At 42.1% G+C, this 24,161-nt stretch overlaps 1 protein-coding gene across 8 annotated transcripts in view; it reads right to left on the reverse strand.

Annotated features, from left to right (window-relative positions):
- Positions 1-24,161, reverse strand: part of KTN1 (kinectin 1) — a 233,443-nt gene that overhangs the window by 112,850 nt on the left and 96,432 nt on the right. For 7 of the 8 annotated variants that reach the window (XM_082275742.1, XM_082275737.1, XM_082275738.1 and 4 more), the window contains exons 7-13: positions 23,126-23,266; positions 19,186-19,292; positions 18,201-18,333; positions 9,922-10,009; positions 5,167-5,318; positions 4,267-4,335; positions 484-521 (exon numbers count right to left, since the gene is read on the reverse strand). In XM_082275742.1, the coding sequence (XP_082131868.1) occupies positions 484-521; positions 4,267-4,335; positions 5,167-5,318; positions 9,922-10,009; positions 18,201-18,333; positions 19,186-19,292; positions 23,126-23,266 (728 nt within the window). The remainder of the gene's footprint in view (positions 1-483; positions 522-4,266; positions 4,336-5,166; positions 5,319-9,921; positions 10,010-18,200; positions 18,334-19,185; positions 19,293-23,125; positions 23,267-24,161) is intronic. The other variant, XM_082275736.1, reaches the window with a different exon arrangement.

Below are 24,161 nucleotides of genomic sequence, written 5' to 3' on the forward strand. Positions count from 1 at the left end.
GCATAAAACAAATTGGCCAAAAATTTTTTAAAAAATTGGTTTTTACATCTTTTTTGGGGGGAATTTCATATAAAAAAATGTTAAAAATATTGTTATTTTTTCAAAATAAACGCTCTTTTTTTGTTTATAGCGCAAAAAGTAAAAATCGCACAGGTGATCAAATACCACCAAAAGAAAGCTCTGTTTGTGGGAAAAAAAGGACGTAAATTTCGTTTGGGTACGGCGTCGCACGACCGCGCAATTGTCAGTTGAAGTCGCACAGCGCCGAATCGCAAAAAGTGGCCTGGACGGAAGACAGCAAAATCCTCCGGTGGTAAAGTGGTTAACCTGTGTATTTGGGCAATTTTTTTTCTAAGACAACAGCATTATTTAGAGAATAGTGACACTTCCACCAAGAACCGCAAAGCAGTAAACCTTGGTTATAGACAGGCCCAGGATTTTAAACATATGACATAAGAACAAAGACAAAAGAATCATACTTACGATTTCTGCAACTCCTCGACAATAACTGATGCAGAGGACTAGAAAAAACAGAAACCCAAAACGATTAACACAGAGTTTAATTTACAGTTTTTAAGGATATTCAAATAATAAATATGCACATTTGGGCAAACACATGGAACAGAAAAATTAACTGGTGCTTTTTTTTTTTTTTAGGGTACATAAACCTTGAGGTTAAACTGACATTAATTAAGGGTTTGTTTTTAAATAAAAATCAAACATGTTATACTTACCTGCTCAGTGTAATGGTTTTGCACAGAGCAACCCAGATCCTCCTCTTCTCGGGTCCCCTGCCGCAGCTCCTGGCTCCTCCACTTTACCCAGTGCCTTCAATAGCAAGCCGCTTGCTATGAGGGCACTGGGGTGTGCTCGCTCCTGAGCCCCAGTCTTTGCATCTATAAGACAGAGCCATGACTTGGCCCCGCTCCCTCTTTATTGGCTCCCTGGCCGTGACTGACAGTAGTGGGAGCCAACGGCTCCCGCTGCGGTGTCTCAGCCAATGAGGAGATAGAGACTTAGGACAACCGAGGTTCCCTTGCACATTGCTGGATCGAAAGGGGGCTCAGGTGAGTAATAGGGGGCTGTGGGGGGGGGGGGGGGCAGCACACAGGTTTATTTTCCTTCATGCATAGAATGCATGGAGGTAAAAAAATAAAAAAACCTTCAGCCTTTACAACCACTTTAATGAGCAACTAAAGGCAGTTTTGGAGAGAGTGCAAAACCATTAGAGTGCTTGTCCATTTTAATTGCTATCTGCCCAAACAAACTATTTCCTTTACTAACTGATGTGGTCGCTATCTGCTACATACAGTGTACAGCACTGTGTTATGACACTGGTACAGGGACTTCCATTATGCTGCCAGAACAAAATCAAGTCCGGCTGAGTGCTTCTCAACCATTTACAGCAAGTTATGTATTTGCATGAATGAATAGAAGGCTTCCTCTGACTGGCCAAAGTGGAAAGGCAGGCAATTGACATCACAGTCTCTACCACAATCCATTCACAGGAAGCCTTGTATTTGTATAAACTCGATACACTCAGCATCAATCAATTTTGTTTCAGCAGCAGACAGGAATCCCCTCTATGGCTGCCAAATTAAATACAGTCTTGTAGCTAATGCTACATAACAGTTTATACACTGGTGACAGCAGTCGCATGAATTATTAAAAGAAACCGTTTTTGTTTTGGCCAGCTTGACCCAGACAAACTAAAGTAAAAGTAAATCTGGGGTTTAGCTTTAAAGGAATACTCTCACGGTGGAACAGGGGAAACTGTCACTACTCAACTCTTTTTCAGAATGCTAGTTTCTTGGCTGTCATTCTGAGGCTTTGGCTTCAATGTGGTCTGAACTGCTGATCAAGAACTTGTACAGAAACAAGGAATTCTGATCCAAAACGATATGGTGATGCCACCTTTCTCCTGCGCTTAGAATCCAAGCTCCCCGACCACACTACCCACGGGACTCACATATGGCGTCTCGGATGGCTAGAGTCTTGCTGCCCTAAAAGACTGGGGTAGTCCAACAGTACTACAAACAAAAGAAAAAAAAAGGAGGGAGCACCGACCTAGCGCATTATCCTCAATAGTATGGCTTTATTAATAAATCATAAAAATGGCTACTCCCAAACAGAAGTTAAAAATGATCATATCAGACTCAATCGCTTGAGTGTCAGGAATAGTCCATGTCCATAGTCCTTACACTCAAGCGCGTCAGCCGTCATCTCAACAGGACTATGGACATGGACTATTCCTGACACTCAAGCGATTGAGTCTGATATGATCATTTTTAACTTCTGTTTGTGAGAAGCCATTTTTATGATTTATTAATAAAGCCATATTATTGAGGATAATGCGCTAGGTCGGTGCGCCCTTCTTTGTTTTCTTTTGTTTATAACAATGAAATCTGACACTTTACAACATTTTTTTTATCTAGGAATAAAATGTATTTACAGTGAAGGAAAAACCTAGCACTAACTATTTTCAAAAACATTCTCTTCCCCCCTCATTCTACCTATCCTGCATATCACGTGTACTTACCCATTTTTAATCTGGTCTTGTCAATTGATCCCTCAGCTCCAGCCCCCCGTGTGTAAAGGAGCACTTAAAAGCAGTTGTGAATTCCGGGAGCCATGACATCACCCGTCGGCTCCCATGGCCCAGCCATTGTCGGCGCTCCTTCCTCTCCCCTGCAGCAGCCGCTCACTGACAGACGCGGAGCTGCAGGGCCACACAACAGGGCCGGACCAGATTAAAAGTATTAAGTACACATATCTGTACTACACAAGGTATGCAGGATATGGGGAGTGGGAGGAAATGTTTTCAAGAATAGATATGTTAGGCTTGTCAGACACGGCCAGCAATTATTATTTAAAAAAAAAAAAAAAAGTCAGTAATGAAGGCCCCCCCCCCCCCATGCTATTATGGCAATCAGTTTAACTTCAGCTCACCCTGGCAGCACATACTACCAACGCTACCAACTATGGGCAGTAAGTGGGTGCAATAACAATCTTCTGTCTGAAGCTGCACCATGCAATCTTAGCACTCAGTAATCCAGTGCTGCTCTTCTTCCAGGAAGAAGGAAGCTTGGCATCATTCAACCCACTCCTGTGAGCCCAGGGTCAATAAGCCACCCGGGGCTCAAAAGAGAATGGTGCAGAGGATGACCATATTGTTATTACATGAGTGAGTTCTCTCTAGCATATAGGAATATAAAAGTAAGAGAACCCTGCGTATTAATCAGCCAGAAAACACTTTAACCACCTCCAGTTCAGGCCAAAATTGAAATTTCTCTTATACAAGTTTGTCTGCATACTTTTTTGCTAAAAAATACATTGAACCTACAAACATTAAATATTTTTTTGCAGGGGCCCTGGAGAATAAAATGGTGGTTGTTGCAAATTTATGTTACACAATATTTGTGCAGCAACATATGAAATGTAAATTTTCAGGAAAAAAAACTTTAATGAATCTTATAGTGCATACAATATAATAACATGATTTTGGGTAAAATATAAAAGATGATGTTACATTGAGTAGATAGATACCCAGCATGCCATGTTTCAGATTGCACACGCCCTGTGGACTGGCGACAAACTACGCTACAATAAATTATCCATAGGCGATGCTTTTAAAGCCTTTGCAGGTTACCAATTAAGAGTTACACCGAAAGTCTAGTGCTACAATTAGTGACGTTTGCGGTGATAGCTCATGTGTGGTGTGATCACAGTTTGATCGATCAGATGCTTTACAAACCAATAACAGCTTGTAAACAGACTGGAAGGGATTAAATCCTCGTCGCTTCTGGTATCTGATGTCACAAAGGGGAGAACGGAAGTTACTCTCACTGTGTCTAGGACATCCAATGTGACCGGTCGCATCTGTACCGGGCTCCTAAATAGAATGTGAGAGCTAGGTAAAGGCGGCAAGAGTGAGGGGAGACCCCCTTCCACCATCTTTAAGAGTGATCAGGCTGCTGTATAGAAGCATTGATTCCTTATATTACCGTGTAGGGAAACCGTGCTGGGTATGTCCCAGGGATGAGAAGAGGTTAAGAAAGCTTGTATACTAAATTTGGAGGGGGGGGGGGAAATATGCAGGAAGAGGTGCCGGAGAACTAGGGGGTGCCAAGCCTGGATACCTACCTGGGCTCTTGCTTTAGAGAATTGCAAACACCACAAGAATGCAAAGAGCCGGAGTACTAATACTCGTTACACACTTTCCTCTCCCCAAATTACTTTGAAAAAAAGATAGGCAATTATTTTTACCTGCGCTTGTACCTGCGAATGGTATTTCTGAATCTGAACGTTCAGGGTTTCATTTTGCTTCAACAAGTCCTTAGACAAAAAAAAATAAAAAAAATTGCCTTATCTCAAATAGAAATTAACTGGTTTTCATCAATTAATTTGAACTGTTTTTTTTCAGTTAACAAGTACAATAATAATTCATTAAATTTTTGGCAGTTTAATTTGCAAATAAACAAAATACAAATTACTGAAGAAAACCTGGAACCAACAAGTCTCCACAGCTCTCTAGAAGTGGTAAATATCAAATGTTCATATGCAATTTTACCAATATGGTTATTTAAAGAGGTTATAAACCTCCGAATTAAAAAAAAAAAAAAACACATTCAAGGAGAAAAACACATAATGAGCTAGTATGCATCGTATAATAGCTCATTATGAAATACTTACCTAAGAACGAAGCCCCGCAGTGCCGACCGCTTACCTGTCTCATGGGCGACATGTTCTGAGTTTGCGGCATCCGGCCATCTGATTGGCTGGAGCCACAATGTCGTCACTCCCGCGCATGCGCATGGGAGCCGACGGTAACGGCACGGGGCGCTGAAGGAACGGCACCAGCGGCCGTTCCTTCAGAGCGCATGCGCCAGTGATGTCACTGGCTGCATGCAAGGTAAATATCTCCTAAACGGTACATGTTTAGAAGATATTTACAGTACCTATAGGTAAGCCTTAATATAGGCTTACCTATAGGTACAAGTTGCAGAGGAGGGTTTACTTCCTCTTTAAAAGCTACCATTGGGAGATTAGGCCCAGGTGGGAGCCAAGTGAAAGCTTGCAGGACCAAGGTTCTCCACATTTACCAAGTGGCAGCATAGGATCATACAATAAACATCTTTATTAAGGAAAAGCCAAACAAGACAGTACCTGCACCTGAATCTGAAGGTTGTCATCTTGCCCTACTTCCATGAGCTGCAGGAGTCTCTGCTCAAGCTGCTGGTTGCTCACCATAGTGTCCGTGAGCTTGCTGTGTAGACTCTGAATTTCAGCATCCTTAGCAATAAGCTTTGATTGAAACTCTGTAAAAAAGAAAAGGGTGTCAGGTGATTACAAAGAACCAAAGAGGGCAAATAAACAAGTTAAGCAGCAATAAACCGCTCTAAAAAAGCGTACAAGCTATAAACCTCTCTTAAGGTTCATGTCAATAGGCATTTGCTGGGTATTCAATAAGAACATATGGAGGTGTGTTTGCATAGAAAACACAATGTTTGGCTGAAAATGCTGCTTTTGACCGGGTTTCACATTAAAATGCACCTCAACAGGACATGCCTCACTCAGAGAAATGCAGTGGAAGAAAAATCACGACAAATGCAACCTCTAGGTTAGGAGGCTTGGCCCACGATGGTAGCAGACCCTGAAGTAAGGTGCAACTGGCCTTTTTGGTGTATTATTGGGTTTTGTAGTATACGTGTGGTTTGGGCTCTGGATGGAGCCTCTGGGTTAGTCTCAAGGTAATGCCTCTAAACAGTCTCCTAATTAGGTTGCTAGACTGTGTTCCATATATCAGCAGCAGTGGAGGCAGCCAGTGTAAAAAAAGAGCTAGAAGAGATCTCTGCAGGAGAGAAGAAACACCGCCTCTGAGAGCCCCTAAAGGCGTTGTGTTTTTACTCCCCTTGTACAAATACAAAATCTAAACTGCCACGCATGCTGCTCCTCTAAAGTCAATAGAATTTTGTTGACAACTACAAAAATAAATGCCCGATGTGCAATTGCCAATAGAAATATGAGTAAATTTGTATAGGCTGCAGCCCACACTGAAATGTGAATGAAAAACCTACATAAAAATATTATACATTCCAATAGTGCTGCACAACCCCACTAACACAATTTTACATCCCAATAGCCGATTTGCATTTGAAATTAATACATTAACTAAGGTTAAAAAAACATATATATATATATATATATATATATATATATATATATATATATATATATATATATATATATATAATAGCTTGCATGCTGAAAATATATGAGATATAGCACACGGGTTATTTGTCCCCTTTTTTTAGCTTATTTAATTTATTTCAAACAAAAATCAGCCATTGAATGTATAATTGTTTTAGTGGGGTTGGATGGCACTGATAGAATTTCGGTGAACTGCATTTGGCAGGCATGTTAAACACATGTTAGTGCAGGAAAACCATGCCCGTTGACTTAACGCCTTGGATAGACTATCACTGAGGGGGTGTAAGGCAAACTGATACAGGCATTACATGATAAGTTCACCTTTTTATTAAAAAAAAAAAAAATTAACAAAATTTGCATTAATTATTATTTTTTTACTAGGAGCCTGGAAAGCATTGCACCTGCAATCAGCAGATCATGGGTGCCATGCAGGACTCCTGCAGACTTGTCAGTGCATTTGGTGGCTCATACCTTGTACAGGCAGGCAGATGCCCACTGACAGGAAGAATCAATAGACTACAAGAGCACTTAACAGTGCCCTGGTAGTTCATTGAGAACTACAAGCCAACAGCAGCAAAGGCTGTCAGTACTTGTAGTTTCCCATTAACAGAACTCTGTAAATTAATGAGGACAGGTGTCATTTAAAGTGGATGTAAACCCTCAAATATACCCAGTGAAGTGAACAGCCTAAGATGATACACAGAGATGAAACAAATCTCCCTACATGAGTTTTATTTGTATATTGGCTGTCTTTAGCTAAAGTGAACATCCTGTTGGAATTGTTTCTTCCTGCTCCAGCACTGGGTGTGGAGTCCTGGCATACACTGTGTGACAGCTGAATGGAGAAGGACACCCCCCCCCCCTCCCCCTCCACATAGGCATAGGAATGAAAACATGCAGAGCTGTGCTGTGATTAGACCAGCTCTCTGCTAATCTATCTCTGTTCACCCACCCGAAATACATTTCCAGCTGCTTTTATCTCCTGTGTCGGTGAGCTTGTCAGAAGTTATCATGCTGATAACAGAGGAACGGAGCAGCAGAAAGACACGGGACTTAGAGCTTTGGAGAGCGATAAGTAAACACTACAGATATATGTGCCCAGGTCAAATTTAATGAATTGGGTTTGCATCCACTTTAAGTACAGGCCAGTTGCACATACATGCAAGCAGCTTTCAAAGCCTTCCTGTCGCAGCTGAATGCCAGGCTGTTGCAAGAGGCAAAGGTCTCACACTTCAGAGTGGTGCTGGAGCTTGCTGCCAATCCCAGCCACCATGCATTCCTACTGGCCCATCCTCTCACATCTGCAAGACAGGAAGTGAAAAGGAAATTTCCCCAATGGGACACACATATCTAAAGAATAAATACAGGGGAGTTTTAACACTTTCCTACTCTAGCCAATTTTAAAAAGGTTTTGCCAAAAATACACTTTACAGAACCAGGAAATACACGACTCCATTAACAGAAAATGATCTAAAGCATTAAATGCTAGATCTAATTTTTTTAGGCTCGTTAACTTTCTGGCTTCTGGGATTTGAGACAGAGTAAACCACAGTACCCATCTGAAGTAAAGTAAAAGGTTACTATATTTGGAAAGACTGAGAACAGAGCATTAATTATTCAAAAACAAATGTAGTTCTAACATAACCCACATACAAATGGTTCTGTCAGTTTGATCAAAATCCTAACATACAAGCTAGCATTTGAACCCAATTCTTAAGGCAGCAATATGTATGAAATCATGCCTTTTAAGTGTTACCAAACCCGGGACCCTGCATTCACTTTATCTGGTCTCCCACAGTACACAGAACATGGAAATGCATTAGGTTTAGAAAATATAAACTGCTAAACACCTTTTGTCATCAGAAATATATAGCAGTCTTGTGACTTCTATTAGTGTCTGGTTAAAGCTTGTAGACGTTTTGATTCAGCTCTGACTGTCCTATTAGGCTGCAGGACCCCTGACCCTCTGTCTGGACAGTGCCGATTGGCCCTGTGCTGATCGCATGCTCCCTCCAAAAAAAAAAAAAAAACAACCCCTAGCAATACGCACCAAAATGAACATGTGTCGAGTGCCCCTGAGGCTCTGTACTATCAGATGGATAGGGGACAGTGGAAGAAGGGGAGGATCAGAGAAGACAGGATCTAACAGCAGTTTCACACAATGCAGAGGATTAACACCCTTAGGTTTCACCGTGAGTATAACAAACATGCTATACTGCATATACACACACTAACTTTTTGTGGGGTTATGAACACTTATTTGGTGGACAAAGCCTTAAAGTGATTGAAAGGATTGAGTTTCTTTTTGTTTTTTTCATAACAAACATGTCATACTTACCAGCTCTGTGCCATGGTTTTGCACATGCCCACAATAGCAATCATCTTGTTATGGGGGCACTCACCCCCCCCCTCTCCTTATTGGCTCACTGGCTGTGATTGACTGGGCAGAGAAGGGGGTGTGAAGCTGCAGTGTATTAGAGTGCACTAAGGTAAAAAGAGTTTATAGAGTGCCTTAAGGTAAAAAACCTTCTGCCTTTAGAACCACTTTAAAGACAATCTGTCATTGCCTATTCAGCCATGCCCTGCCAGCCTATTCTTTTGTTGAGCCACGTAATCTGGGTATGAAGGATCATGTGACCGTCTTCACTATTCCCACAATACAGTGCATATGCCAGAGTGATCAATGGTCACATCTGAACATTGCCAAGTGGGGGAGGGGAGAATGTAAATAATCCTGTGTAAGCTCTAATACAGAACTCACATGGGACCCACCATTTGTGGGCAGCACAGTGGTTAAGTGGTTAGCACTTCCATCAGGCACTAGGTTCTTTGGTTCAAATCATAACTCTTGCGCTACCGGCTTGGAGTTTACATGTTCTCCCTGTGCCTGCATGGGTTTTCTCCAAGTACTCAGGTTTACTCCTACACTCTAAAGACATGGTAGGTTAATTGGCTCCTGTCTAAATTGGCCCTAGTATGTGCATGTATGAATGCGAGTTAGGGACCTTGGATTATAAACTGCTTGAGGGCAGAGACCGATGTGAATATGCAATAAAAAAAAAAAATTATATATATCTGCATAAAATGACAGTGCTATATAAAGTACCTGTAATAGATAAAAATTAAATACATTTCACCAGTGTGGTGGGGTTTGGACAAAATAACAGGTGTTATATCTTTGCCAATCTCTTAAAATATTAAAGCTTTTTTTTTTTTTTTTTTTTTTTTTTAGGATAAGGCTTGCATTTGACGCTTTATATATAAATCTTTTTTTATTGAGTTTCGAGTAACAAAGAAGAAAGCTCCCCTAGTGGGGAGTAAAAGGCAGATCCAGCACTGGGGTATAATCAACAATAATTGTACAATAAATCATCCTAGTGTAACAGTTTGCTAAAGTTCTGAAAAGATGGTAAAGTGTGATTTGACATGTACTTGGATGGTATGGAGACAAACAGAATCAAATAAAGTCATATCTCACAAACAGTATTCTCGTCTGTATTCTTTTTCTTTCCTGCACCAAGTGTCTACAGAAATTCAAACCACAAAGAAGATGTGAGGTGTAACATGATTGCCAGAAGAGGGAAAACATTTGATGCTTTAAAAACAAAATGTATTTTACCATTGAGGACTCTACCCATTTTTATAATTCTTCACCGAAAAAAGAAAAAAAAAAAAAAAAAAAGAATTGAGGAGAAAAAAAAAAAAAGTTACCTTGCTGAGCCTTTTCTGCGTCAGATTCCCGTTTCCGCAGATATGATTCAATTTCTTCCCATCTTCTTTCTGCATCCTGTATCTGAGCCTGGATGTCACAGTAGATCAGAAAAATAAAACTGAGAAAACTATACAACAAGCCTTCTGGTATACCATATTGCACATAAAAAACTAAAAATTAAAAAAAAAATCTGCACAAAAACATTCATTCACAAATGAAATGGGAAAAGTGCAACATCTTTATTATACAACCAAATTCAGAATTGCCTGTTCACTTTTTTACTGCGTCTGACAAAGTCCATACAGCTCCATAATGGCTGGCTACACAAGTGATTAGTTTGAAGCATGTATACAAAATATGACCATTTCTCAGACAAAGAAAAAGGAATGTTAAATCTTATTCCAAACAAACTTTTACACAGATAAATTTTGACATATTACATATATTGTAGGTTTTGAAGCAATATAATTTTTTTTTATAACTAAAGCAATATGTATACTGTTGTCAATTTAGCGCTGATGAAGTGAGCCAATTCGAAAACCCAAAAGGGTCTGGAATGTCCTTTTGAAGTTTTAGGATTATGAACTTTAGGTCTGGCACTACTGTAACTAAAGTAGGATTTTGGCACTCACTGTAAAACGCTTTAATTGGAGTCCTTTGAGGGACTCAAGAAGTCTTTCACCTTTGGGCTATACTGCTGCCTACAGGAAGATTGGGCAATTGCAAACAAAAAACCTTGAGGCAAGCCTAGGATAACATCTACTACTATCAGCATGCCTCGGATTTGTAGCAAAGCAGCATGAAAAGTATTTAGTGGCGAGTACAAAAATTCTCATTTCTTTATCATACATAGAGGGAGATATCCAAAAGCAGCCCTACTGAAGTGTGGGCAACATAGCAACGAAAGATTTACAAGCCCAAGAAAATGAAAAACCAACTAATGTCTTTAGCTAAAATAGTCGGTTGAAGGATCTTTTACGACTGAAGATGGCATCAGATGAGGCCACATAATCGACCTGGTAGAAGAACTAGAGAACGTGTAAACAGAAGTACAAGTAGCAGACAGTCTTGCAAATCAGGGAAACCGTTGCTTGATGCTGAAAAGCACCCACAGATTAAGTAGTCTGTGCCTTGACAGCAAGGAATGGAACACAATGTTGGAGACCATAAGCTTAGATGATGGTCTGTCTAAGCCTCCCAAGCATGGAGAAATGAGAAGCCAGTGTACTATCCTTATGGGCACCATCCAGGATGTAAAAAAAAAAAAAATTGGATTTTTGTCTTACCTCTTACCATAAAATCATTTTCTCTGATGTTCATTGACGTACACAGCTCCAGAATCTTCTTGACCATTGGGTTATGCTGCCCCTACAGGAGTAGGACACTAGGCAGGAAAAAGCTTTACCACACAGAAGGGGCAGTCCTGGGAGGTATACTACCACTTCCTGCTATAGGCATTCAGTTTTGTTGCAAGCAGTTGCAGAAGAAAAATACCCCCAACTCAAAAGAGGGGTGGGTGCTGTGTCCGTCAATGAACATCAGAGAAATGTATTTTACGGTAAGACAAAAATCTAATTTTCTCTTTCGTTCATTGACAGACAAAGCTCCAGAATCTTCTTGACCATTGGGACATCTCAAAGCAGTGTCAAACATTAGGGATGGGAAAAACACAGCAGAAAAAAATTGCAAAGGCTAAACCTAGCCAACCAGGTAACATGGATCTCAACCAGGAACAACTGCAGCCCACCTGAAAAATAAAAAAAAACAAACATACACCCTCATAGAGCACTAAGTCCTCTCAAACAGCAGCCTGCAAAACCTTGCGGCCAAAAGCAGCATCTGCAGATGCCAACATATCTACTTTGTAAAATTTTGTCAAAGTGTGCACAGACAACCAGTGGCCGCCTTGCAAATCTGCATCAATGACGCCTGATGGCAGGAGGCCCAGGAGGCACTAAGCGCCCGTGTAGTTAACAGGGAAAGCAGGAACTTGACCCTTGATTGAATAGGCCTGTACTACCGTCTGTCTGATCCATTGGAAATGGTCACGCCAGATGAGGCCAACCCCTTGCGAGGACCATCCATAAAAGGACAAATATCGAGTCCTATTTCCTAAATGACTAGGTAGCTGCCAGGTACACTCTGTTTGCCCAAACCATACCCAGAGAATGTAAGGCAATCTCCTTAGGATGCCTAGGCTTAGGACACAGAGAAGGTAACACAATGTCTTCATTCAGATGGAAACCAGAGACAACCTTAGGAAGGAACGACTGACAAGGGCGAAGCACTACTTCATCTCTGTGAACCAAAAAAGGTTAACGACAAGACAAAGCAGCCAGTTCCGACACTCAGTGTGCAGAAGTAATCACCACCAAGAAGGCTACCTTCCGGGACAATATAAGCAGAGGAATCTCACAAATATTTTCGAAAGGTGGTTTCTGAAGAACAAACAATAGCAAATTAAGTTCCCACTGAGGCAACGGAGACGGCACAGGTGGAGCCAAGTGATGAACCCCTTGAACAAAAAGGTGTGAACCAAGGAATGTGTAGCCAAGGGAAGTTAAAATAAAAATTGCCAAGGTCGAAAACTGGCCCTTGATGGTACCCAAGCCCAGGCGCTGTTCCATCTTTGGAGGAACGTCAAAATTTGAGCCAATGAAAAGGAAACTCTCAGAGACTCACACCACGCAATGTACAACTTCCAAACGCGATGGTAAATGTTCCTAGAGGTAGATTTCCTAGCTTTTAACAGCGTGGGAATTACCGAGTTAGACAACCCCCTATCTTTCAACACCTAGCCTTTAATAGCCAAGCCATTAAGGCCAGCGACTGTAAAGCAGGATGGCAGATCAGCCCTTGGGCCAACAGGTCTTCTCTGAGAGGAAGTCACCAAGGAACATCGGCTACCAGCCGTACTAGATCCGCATATCATGACCAGCAAGGCCAACCTGGGGCCACTAGGATGACCGGAATTCCTTCAGCATTGATCCTTCGCAGAAGTCGCAGCAGAAGTTTTAGAGGAGGAAAGGCATATATCAGCCCCAAGGAGCCACCAGTGCGTCTGTGGTGTCAGCCAGAGGATCCCAAGACCTTGCCACAAATCTCTGCACCTTCCTGTTGAGACGAGAGGCCAATAGGTCCACCTCGGGAGTTCCCCACCAGAGACACAGCCGATGAAACACCTCCGGCTGAAGAGACCATTCTCCCTGGTCCAAAGCCTGTCGACTAAGGTAACCAGCATGCCAAATTTTCACCCCCGGGAACATGCACGGCAGAGGTCGGGAAAAAAAAAAAAAAACTTACTCCCACCTTAGAATGCCGGCTACTTTCCGAGCCACTAGGACATTTTTGGTGCTCCCTTGGTGATTGACCATAAAGTACAGGGGAAGGAAGGATTTTCACTGTCGAAGAGCCGGAGAGTGAAGCCACCCTATCAGGGATTCAGCCACCCTTACCATGGCTCAGCAGAAAAAGAGTGTCTAGTGACTGCGGATTATTGTCCCACTCAGTAAGAATCTCTCTGTGCAAAGATCTGGTGTGGAACTGTGCAAAAGGAACAGCCCCGAAGGTAGACACCATCAGGCCCAGCACCTGCATGCAAGTCCTGAGAAACGACCGACTGGTGGACAAGAGAAGTCGAATGGCATCTTGCAGCTTCTGGAGCTTGGCCAGCAGAAGAAACACCCTGGCTGAGGCCAAGTCCAGTCAGACCCAGATAGTCCAACTTGATAGACGGAACCAGAGCAGACTTCTGGAAATTCAATGTCCAGCCAAACTCCTGCAGAGTCTGCACAGTGATGTCCAGGTTCTCCTTTAGAGCAGTCGGAGACTCTGCTTGCAAAAGAAGATCATCCACGTACGCAACAACGCTAACACCGGGGCCAACACTTTTGTGAATACCTGAGGAGCTGAGGCGAGACCAAAGGGCAACGCCACAAATTGATAATGTTCCTCGCTCATGATAAAGCGGAGGAAGCGCTAATGCCTGATATATATCAGGATATGGAGGTAAGCGTCCTTGATATTGATAGAGGCCAACCGAAACTTCTTTACCCGCACAAAGCGTTTCAGGGCTTTGAGGTCCAGGATTGAATGAACTTTGGCTTCCTTCCTGGGAACTGTAAACAAGTTTGAATAAAACCCTGAAAACGTTCAGAGATTGGAACCGGTACAAACACCCCTAGCAGTAGTAAGTCTTACACCATCCCGAAGAGACCACGCAGGCGGTCTGGGGACAAATGCAAGTTGAAAAGAAAAAACCTCCCTGGGAGGATAAGCCCGAAATTCGATCTTATAGCAAAACCGAATCAGAGAGGTCAACGGGTCAGGGAAAAAAACAAAGTCGCCCCCCCCCCCCCCCCACCCCGATACAGCTGAGGATGCCCCTTCAGGCAGAAGGCTTGTTGTCAGCAGGTCTTTGCCTACTCCATCAAGGTCTGGGACACCAAGGCAATGCTGAACACCGGCCTAAGGACTGAACCGGCCATAGTAACCATGTGCTGGACAGGGGTCTCCGCCTTTCTATCAAAAGGGTATTTAAAAGCTGGAGACTCCTCCACATCGCGTTTTGGGCATCCTGACTGGCAATTTTGTCAAAATATGTGGGAAAAAGAAAAACCCTTTCCGCTTTTAAAGATTTTCGGATATCGAAAGTGACCTGTGCCTCTGACGCAACTGCATCCTCCATTTTTAAAGTTTTCCGCACTGATACAAATAGTGTATCCACCACGGCTTTTTCATGCGCGGCTGTAGTAGAAGAGGAATCATCCTTACTATCAGAGCACTCAGGATGCGTGGATGCAGACTCAGCAGGGTGAGACGCGTCCACGGTGGCGAGATCAGAGTCAGAATGTGAGGGGACAGGTGAAGGCGGTGGATGCTTTTTGCTGGTCCGCTTTTGCAGGACCATATCGACGTTGGACACTAAGGACTCCAGAGCCGGCGCCACAGGAAACAGGGTGGGGACTGGGACCCAGAAAGGCCTGCTGCCTCTGAGATGGGATCAGGGGGTGAAATGTGCTCCAGGGACTCATGTTAAACAGGAAACCACACAGGCAAAAATGAGAAAGAAAAAAAAAAAAAAAAAGCACACTGCTGAGTGACCCCCACCACCACGCTAGCGGCACCACAGGTCCCAGCACAACTAAAATCGCTGCTATAGCAGAGAGAGGGAGAGCCACAGGGCACCCACAGGAACTCACCACTCCCGGTCAGCACAGAGCAGCAACTAGGCAGAAAAAAAAAAACTGAATACCTATAGTAGGAAGTGGGAGTATACCCCTGGGACTGCCCCATATGTGTGGTAAATCTTTTTTCTGCCTAGTGTCCTACTCCTGTAGGGGACAGCATAACCCAATGGTCAAGAAGATATGGGAGCTGTGTCCATCAATGAATGAAAGAGAAAAAGTAAAATCAGTCTTTCTAAAGGAAACCGCTTGAATCACATTCAGGCAATGGATGAAAATATCTTTTAGTCAACTGGAGGTAGACAGATGGAAAAATTATGTACTGTTGAGATAAATAGCAAAAACTAACTTAAGCAGGAGGGAAGTCCTGGTCTATGACACCACATTGTTCCTGTTAAAACTAAAAAAAGATCCTTGCACGATGAGGCTGCCAGTTGAGAATAATAATAATAATAATAATAATCATCATGTTACAATAAAAATCATAAAATGAAATGCAGATGCAGCCTCCTCACCAAAAAGACATCACATACCTCACATTGATATTATCCTTATAAAAACAACACATACAATGCGTAAAAAAAAAAACATACTGCATATTTAATTCAGTTCAGACACTTGCCTCACAAAAGGTGATGACTACAAGGAATATAACCTTGTGTGTTAGAGTAAGGAAAAGAAGATCTTAAAGCGCATTTTTATTTTTTTTTCAAGCGAGACCCTAATAAGTCATGGGGAAATGACCAGTAACACTTCGAAGACTTCCTATACAAAGGTCTATCAAGGAGTGAGAGAACAAAGGTCTGAATAAATTTGGAAAGAGCACAAACTGGACCTTTGTTAGTGCTAGGAGCCAAACGCTGGGTTGAGACGATTCATCCTATGGGGAAACTCATATGGTGGAAGCCCCAAGACTCTCACCAAATAAAGTATGCCTTCCATGTCCATTAAAGACCTTGCACGAAGTTAACATCAAAGAAATCACCTATTCATAAAAACTGGACTTCAGCCATGTCATTAAAGCCAGCAACAGTAAAGCTGGATGATAAACCAGTCTTTAAAACAGGAGATTGGAACAATCTTGTAAAGCCCACAGATCTGCCAAGCATCATACCAGATCTGTGTACAACATCCATATGGGCCAGCCCCGAGTAATGAGTATAAACTTATTGCACGCCAACTTGTTCCTGCAAAGAAGAGGAGGAAGAAGCTTCAGTGGAGTTAAGACAAAATCCAGGCTGTATCAATCCCACAGAGTCACCAAAGCATCCACTAGAGAATCCCTAAATCTGCAAACGTGTACACTTTGCTTTTTTTTTCATTGTACCCTGAGGCCAGGTAGTTAACATCCAGCTTCCTCCATCATGACAAAGGACATGCAACACTTTTGGGAAGTTTGTTGCCAACTGGCCCCACCTGGGATGTATATAGAGGACAAGGCTGGAGTGTGACATTTCTGCCCAGAACAGGATGCAATCTACCTTATTTGCCATTAACCTACTTAATCCAGATTGGATGACCCACCTGCAGGATGGTCCCAATGTTACAAACTCAGCCAAATTGCTGAAGCTTCAGGATGCTAATCAGGAGAGGAGGACTCCTCTGACAAACAGGTCCTTGCACTGACAAGGTGCCCAGGACTCCTCCCCAGCCAGACAGGTTGGCATCCATCAGGAGGATCTTTTAAACAATGGGAATGACAGCGTTTCTATTTCAAAACCAAATTTTCGAGTGACCAAGCCAGAGACAACCAAAACCAAATTCTCGAGTCAGCAAGCCAGAGACAACCTGGTCCTCATTGCCAAATAATCTGATCTGTCCAGGAACTGGAATGATTTTAAGAAACTGAACTGCCTCGAAGGTGGCTACCACTGCACCCAAGACTATCACCAAAAAGAAGAGTGTTGCACGACTCCTGAACTGAGGAGCTTAAATCTGAGATCTAAAGTGCCTTCTGTGGAATAAACAGTCTAGCTTTAGCATTAGCATAGCACTTTCTAAAGGAGGAGTGAGGTGTTTGCGGCAGTTGTAAAATCTAGATTAGGGGGGTAGCTCGCAGGATTCCAATCTGAGTCTAGCTTTAGCAGTCCAGGACTAGAACTTGACACTCCAAAACAATAAATTGATCCTTAAGGTTCAGGAACAACCTGAACCACTGATACTTCTGGGCAGCCAAAGCCACAGGGTCTAAAAAAGCCCCCACAGACTGTTCCCTCAAAACATTTTATGTTGAGTGATTTTCTCCTCTATTATAGACTTGCTGTTTTTACTTTACAAGTTGGCTACATTAGGGAGGCCTCCACTTTATTTTTCTACTAAGGGCCATCGAAGAGGCAAATGTTGCCATTTTACTTTCCCCGACGCCTGCTTCTCCTTGGCTTTAAAAATACAAATATAGGTAGTCTTGGAATGTGAAACAGAGGACCCTCAACTTTGCATAGACTTGCTTGGAACTCAGAAAATAGGTTGGGACAGAAAAACTGCCTCAGCTCTAAAATGAGAACGCTACACGGAATACCCATACATACTGCTGTGACCTGAAAAGAGTCTGTGTAAACAAATGCAAAACGGGTAGTCACCGATGACCACTGAAAGGTCGAAGAGAGAACACCAGCATGCATAAATGAGCTGTAGATGACTGGAGAAGCTACCAGAAATTCAGAGCTGTCACAGCAAAAAAAAAATGTATAAATTTGGGAAAAACCTGTGCTTAGTGGCCACTTGGAGAGACTTCAGGGATTTAACATTTCTGGCTGTTAATAGACAAAGTATACCAAACAAACAGAAAAGAGCAGAGCTAAAAAAAATATACCCACATGCCTAAACTATCAAAAAACTGAGGCATAATAGTTGTGGGCAGCATTATCTTGTGATAATCAACATTTTTTTGTTGCCAATGTAAATTTCTCCTGGGGACAGCAGCATAACCCAACAGTGTAAGAATTCCTGTGTCTTACTGAGCGAGAAAGAAATACGTTTTGACTAGAGTTGAGCTTCAAACATTTTCTAAAAATGTGCGCAATCACTATTCTACTGCACATTCTGTCCAAGTAGTACTGAGAACTTCTCATGAACAGGACATATTTTCTCACCTTCAACCCTGCCACCACCTGCTCCTGATTCTTCTTATGCTGTTCCTCCTGAGCCAAACTGCTGTTCTTATCATTCAAATCTTTCATGAGCCTGCTATAATCCTGACGCAGCTTAATAAGCTCATTAGACTGCCTAGGGAAAAAGAAACAAGGCTTTTCAGTATTATATTCTATATCTAAATATCCTATACTACTAGAGTCATGCTATTAAAATGACTGATCTAAAAACTGAGCACTAAATAGCACACCCTTGACAAAAATGCTATATTTTTAGTGATGTACAAAGCCTACTGTAGATACAGTTAGAGATAAAATGAATGGAGATTGAGGCGATATTAAGCACACAATACTAATGGAAGTAGTGATATAAAAGTAAGAGACTTCCTGCTGGTGCGTTTCATATGTTGGGACCTAGAAATATCAAGATATTCAAATCGCGCCTCGTGAGGAGATCTTGAAAGAACACACCTTTACCAAATTTTCTGAAATTAGTTGTGATAACCAGAAAAGTGTCTAACCACGTGCCGACCAAGCACTGTAGCTTTACTGCTTATATATATATATATATATGGGATACTGCATTTCCAGGTAGGGGGCGTGCGGGCACAGCTGTGCTATCACTGGCTCCAGCACATGGAGATCAGCAGTTCCCAGCCAATGATCTATGGCTGGGACTCGCCAATCCTCAGAGAGAGTGACAGGAGAGAGCTTTATGTACCCCGGAGCGTTCCCTCCCTTGAAAAAGCAGAAAAAGTTTTTTATGGGCAGAACCGTACCTTTTTGGTCCCTTAGGGCTCATTCTGAGGGGTAATCAGTCCCACCCCCTATACACAGCCACTGGCAGGTTTAATTCAGTGTTGGCACGTTGAATTTAATAAGTTGGTTTTGTGTTGCAGTTTGGGCAATGGGTTCAAAAAGGTTCGCCATCACTGGTCTAGAGTGTGATCTGCCACAACGCAGGGCTTGCCTGCAGAAGTAAACTTACTTGCTTTCCATCTGATTGGTGGCTGAGCTCACTGCATCTCTTAGGATACCATTCTCCTGCTTCAAGTGGGCAAGCTGGTTCTCCAATTGCTCACGCACCTGTTGGAACTACACACAGGGTGAAAAAAGTCAGATTAATTCCACCTATACAACATCTTATTACTGTGCTATACCAAAGTAAACAAGCAGTAAGCTAGTAAAAATATAATTCTTCTTTTGCAGTAATATATATCCACCAATATGACAACACAAACACCCAGCTACAACAAACCTTTTTTAAATATAATTTTGGATTGATTAGGGAAGGGTTTAAAACCAAGGTTTTTATTTCGTTTTTTTTTTTTTTCCATTTCAATTTTGTTTTCTGTGATCCTGCAAGCCAAATTCCTCAAGAGTTTTTATGCAGTGTAAAATTAAAATAAAAACCGAATGCAGAGATTTGCAAATCTCATAAACCCATGTTTTATTCACAATAGAAAACCTATCAAAAGTAGCATTTTAAGAAAAAAAATAGGGTAATTTTGAAAATGATGGCAGCAACAAGTCTCAAAGTTGGGACACAGCAAAAAATAAAGCAGTTAAATGGTAATAACATGGAAGAACTGAAAAAAAAAAGCATTTTGCAACTAATTAGGGTAATTGGCAACAGGTCAGTAACACAATTGGATATAAAAAAAACGTCTTAGGCCCCTTTCACACAGGCGGACCGTTAAGATCCGCCTGTCCATTTTTTTTTGGCGGATCTGAACGTTCCCCCCAATGCATTCCTATGGGGCATCGGATGTCAGCGGAGACATGTCCGCTGACACCCGATCCGTCAAATCTGGACGGATGGAAACCCTATTTTCCAGCCGTCCAGCGGATCGGATGAGAACAGACCGCTGGTCCGTTCCCATCCGATTTCCCCCATAGAGATGCATGGGGAACACACAGCGCGGAGACACAGCTGTCCTCCTCCTGCTCAGCGGCTCGATCCCCCGCTGAGAAAAACGGAATCCGTCCGATGGACGGATAGTGTGAAAGGAGCCTTAGAGAGTCAGAGTGGCTCAGAAGTAAAGATGGGCAGAGGTTCACCAATTTGTGAAAAGCTGTGTCTTAAAATTGTTAAACAATTTCAGAATAATGTTCCTCAAAGAAAAATTGCAAATATATCTTCATTTACAGTAGATAATATCAATAGACAAGGCCTAAATGCAATATTAGATCTTCAGGCCATCAGATGGCACTGCAGCCCTAGCAGATTAAGAGCTGTTATTAAAGCAGAACTGAGGGCAAATTCAGAACACTTTTGAGCAGGCAAACTATTTGTCACAGAAGAGTCATGTGCCTGCCAACACAAGTTTTCGACAATTCCTTATCTTTAAAAAAAAAAAAAAAAAAGGCTCCCAATGTAGAGCCATTGTCGATGCCTGCTGCCACCGCCTACCCGAAAAGAAAAAAGGAAAAAAAAAAAAAACCACCTCTGGTCTCGACAAAAGCTCTCGCTGTCTGCCAACTCTGACATTTGGCAGCTCTTTAATAACTTCCAGATTCCGGAAAGATCCCCAATAACTACTTGCCAGGGTTGCGGAGAAGAGGCTCTTGTTCCCATCAACAGGGGAACAAAGTGCTTTGGGGGGGGGGGGGGGAGGGTGTTGGGCCAGAGCCCAAAGCGCCCCCCACCATGTTGAGGGCATATGGTCTGGTATGGTTCGGGAAGGTTGCATGCTCGGAAAAGGGTATTCTATTTATTTTTTTCATTCAGCTATCAGCTGAAAGCTGATGACTCATCCATCGTTAAGGACACTGCGGCTGGCTTTCCGGGCTGCTCCTTAACCAGCTATTCACTGGTTGTTAAGGACGCTGGTGACCCACTCTAACGCTGCAGCTATTAAATGTAGCTCACACACTAGGCTAATCGCTGCTAAATGCAAGCAAAAAGACATAAAAACATTGGCATTTCTGGTCCAGCGTTTCTAAAGCCAGTTTTTAGTTTTCTAGTGTGCATGACGCCTTAAGGTGTCATTGTGACTTGCTGTACACACACTGGCCTCTTGCTCTAAGGGAGGACACAATTTATTTATAACTGTGCAGCTACGCACAGGTATGCCTAGGATGCCTCAAAGGCACCATCTGTTCTCAGATTACATTCTGTCTTGGTATTAGAGGAAGCTGAGCCACAGTTGAGTCCATATCCATTAAACATAACATCTGTGCTTAATGTTATTTAGAGTAACACCGGGGCAAGATGGGTCACCAATAAGCAGCCAATGATGAGGCACTGTGCTGTAGCATGCAGCAAGTTTAGGGAAGCATTACACTACTAAAACAAGTCTGCACAAGAAAAACTGGGTTTAGGTATGATGGAGAAAAACTAAAAAGAATCCCGAGAGTCACAAATCTGCTCAATATCTAGAGGTCCATTCATATAAGGCTACAGAGTTTTTACACATGAAAAACATCTTAATTGTAGGATCTTAATTAAAGGGAAAATTCTGCATAGACTTTTCAAAGAGTTTTAAGGGTACACATGAAAAATGTAAAAAAGTTTGCTGTAAATCTCACCAATATTGGTTAATATCTGAAATTAAACCCTTGTATCTCGGTATCATTTGTACATGTAGGGGTTCATGGGAGCCGCCATATTTGTCCACTCCACTACATAGACTGTGTCCTGCTTTACCTCAAATTCTCTCTAAATCCCATTCAAAAACATCTATATTAACAAAACTAAAATTCTTAAAAGCTGAACTCTGGGATTTCAAAAATATTTTAAAAGCTGTAGTTTTACCTAAACCATGGGAAAAAGTTTGGTATATATCAAATGTTTACCTGCAAAAGAAAAAAGGGACCTTAATATAAAAGAGGATTGTAGAGAAATGGTTACTTTAACCTGCAAGGGGACAGTCATTTATAGTACTTTAATAATGCCGCTCAACACTAATAATTAATTTTGTCAATTTCTTAACTTAAAACTACAGGCAAAACTTTTCTTTAGCTTTGGATAGAGTGGAGGTGGATTAAAACACATATTAGGTTTTTATTGCCATCTGTGCACCTGAAGATTCGCCCTCTATATTTTCCCTGTTTACAGTTATCATTGAAAGAAAATCCCAAATGTTGAGCTATCCTTAAAGGTAAAAGGGGGGAAATCTTCCAATGAAAAGACTAGTTCTAGTTTAAAAGATGACTAGTTCTAGTTTAAAAGAAGTAATATAATAAGCAATCTGAATGGACACATCAGAAGCACATGATTCAAACAGGCGGTCCATAACAAGACTATGGGTAGCTTTCCATCCTCCAAAATGTGACTCCCAGAATGTCCGATTTACTAAAAATAGCGCATCCTAAAAACTAGTGATCGACCAATTTCGTTTTTTCGTTGCCGATACAGATATTTTGGCCATTGCATATCGGTATCGACCGATATTTTCGTACATTGAAAAATTATTAATTTTTTTTGTATTTTTATCACTTGACAGGTACTCTTGTGGAGGGATCTGGGAGGTCTGAAAGACCCCAAACCCCTCCTCTGCACTTAAAAGCAATCAAAACGGCAAGTTTGGCTTTTTGAATGCTGTCATTTTTTAAAATCTGGCGCCGAGTACCCGGAAGTGATGTCACTTCCGGGTTTTTACATGGAGACCCGATCAGAGCCAAATGCGGCTTTGATCGGGTATTCGGCGGCCGTGCAGGCTGGCTGCCCGGGTCTCCCAGTGGGACGGGAGACCCGGGAGAGCTGTGGAAGGCGGCGCTCCTTGTAATGACAGCTGAGCGGTTTCTCAGCCGCATCGGTTGTCATTACAAGACAGCCGACCCTCGGCTATGGACATCCCTCCGGTACAAGCACTTTGCAAAATATCGTCAATATCAACCACCTTGGTGGCCGATTCTGATATATTGGGTCAATCACTACTAAAAAACAGCTTTACTGCACCACTCTAATGCTTCACTCTCCTTACCTTAACTTGCATTTGCTGAGCATCCTGGAAGCTACCGTGTAATTTGTTTTGAAATACTCCATTTTCCTTCTCCAGCACGCTGATCCGCTCCCGAGCCTTTGCTTCAACCAAATTTGACTTTTGTTTCTCAGCTACCAATTCCTTTGAAGAGAAAATATGAAAAGCTACAGGTTATGATAAGCAAGACAAGGAATAATACACTCTTTACGCACCACTGACTGTCAAGATGTCTTATGTAAGACGTTGAATGGACTCCTAAATCAGACAGTCAAAATTAACGGGAATTTTGCCAAGAATGGACTTCATTTAAAATAACGGGGCAAGGCATCATATGACAAGTTGCTAAAAAAAAAAAAAAAACAGAATCCCTTTTAAAAGCACAAGCATGACTGCTTACATTATTTAAAAACTCCCATAATGAGTTTTTTTGTTTTTACAGTGCTGCCATGCTACCATCCCTCTGACGATAGTTGTTGCCTGCATGATGTTCTGTCTTCATCTAGAATCATGAGATCAAATCCCAGAACGATGCCATATATCAAAAATGGAATTATTTAGAATCAGCAGTTCACCCAACATGGACGTTTCTCTTTTTCATGGATACAGAAGATTTCAAGTGAACCTGTCACCACAAGGTCACTTTCGAAACATGGCACACTGGAACTGCTTTTACAGGAATGCATTTTTTTTTTTTTTTAGAACACTGTCACTTCAGTGCTTTCCTGCCACAACAGGTTTTTAACCAGGCCAGATGGGTGGGAACACCAACAACACCCAGGCGTACAGGAGCAGAGATAGGAAATATAACAGCAGGGTGCCAGCCAGCCAGCCACCCACCCCCAGCAGGGTGCCAGCCACCCACCCACAGCATTCTTTGTAATGATTAAGCACACATACTAGTGTGCGAAACGCGTCTACCTGTTTGCCACATTGGGATGTTCGGTCAATAAACCAGAATCTTGATATTACTTGGAGTGCAGCCATTTCGGTGCCGATAATGGCACTGAAAACACACGCAATTTTCCTGTGCTTTTGG

Source organism: Pelophylax lessonae, assembly GCF_965119305.1.
Source record: "Pelophylax lessonae genome assembly, chromosome: 13".
NCBI classification, from domain to species: Eukaryota; Metazoa; Chordata; class Amphibia; order Anura; family Ranidae; genus Pelophylax; species Pelophylax lessonae.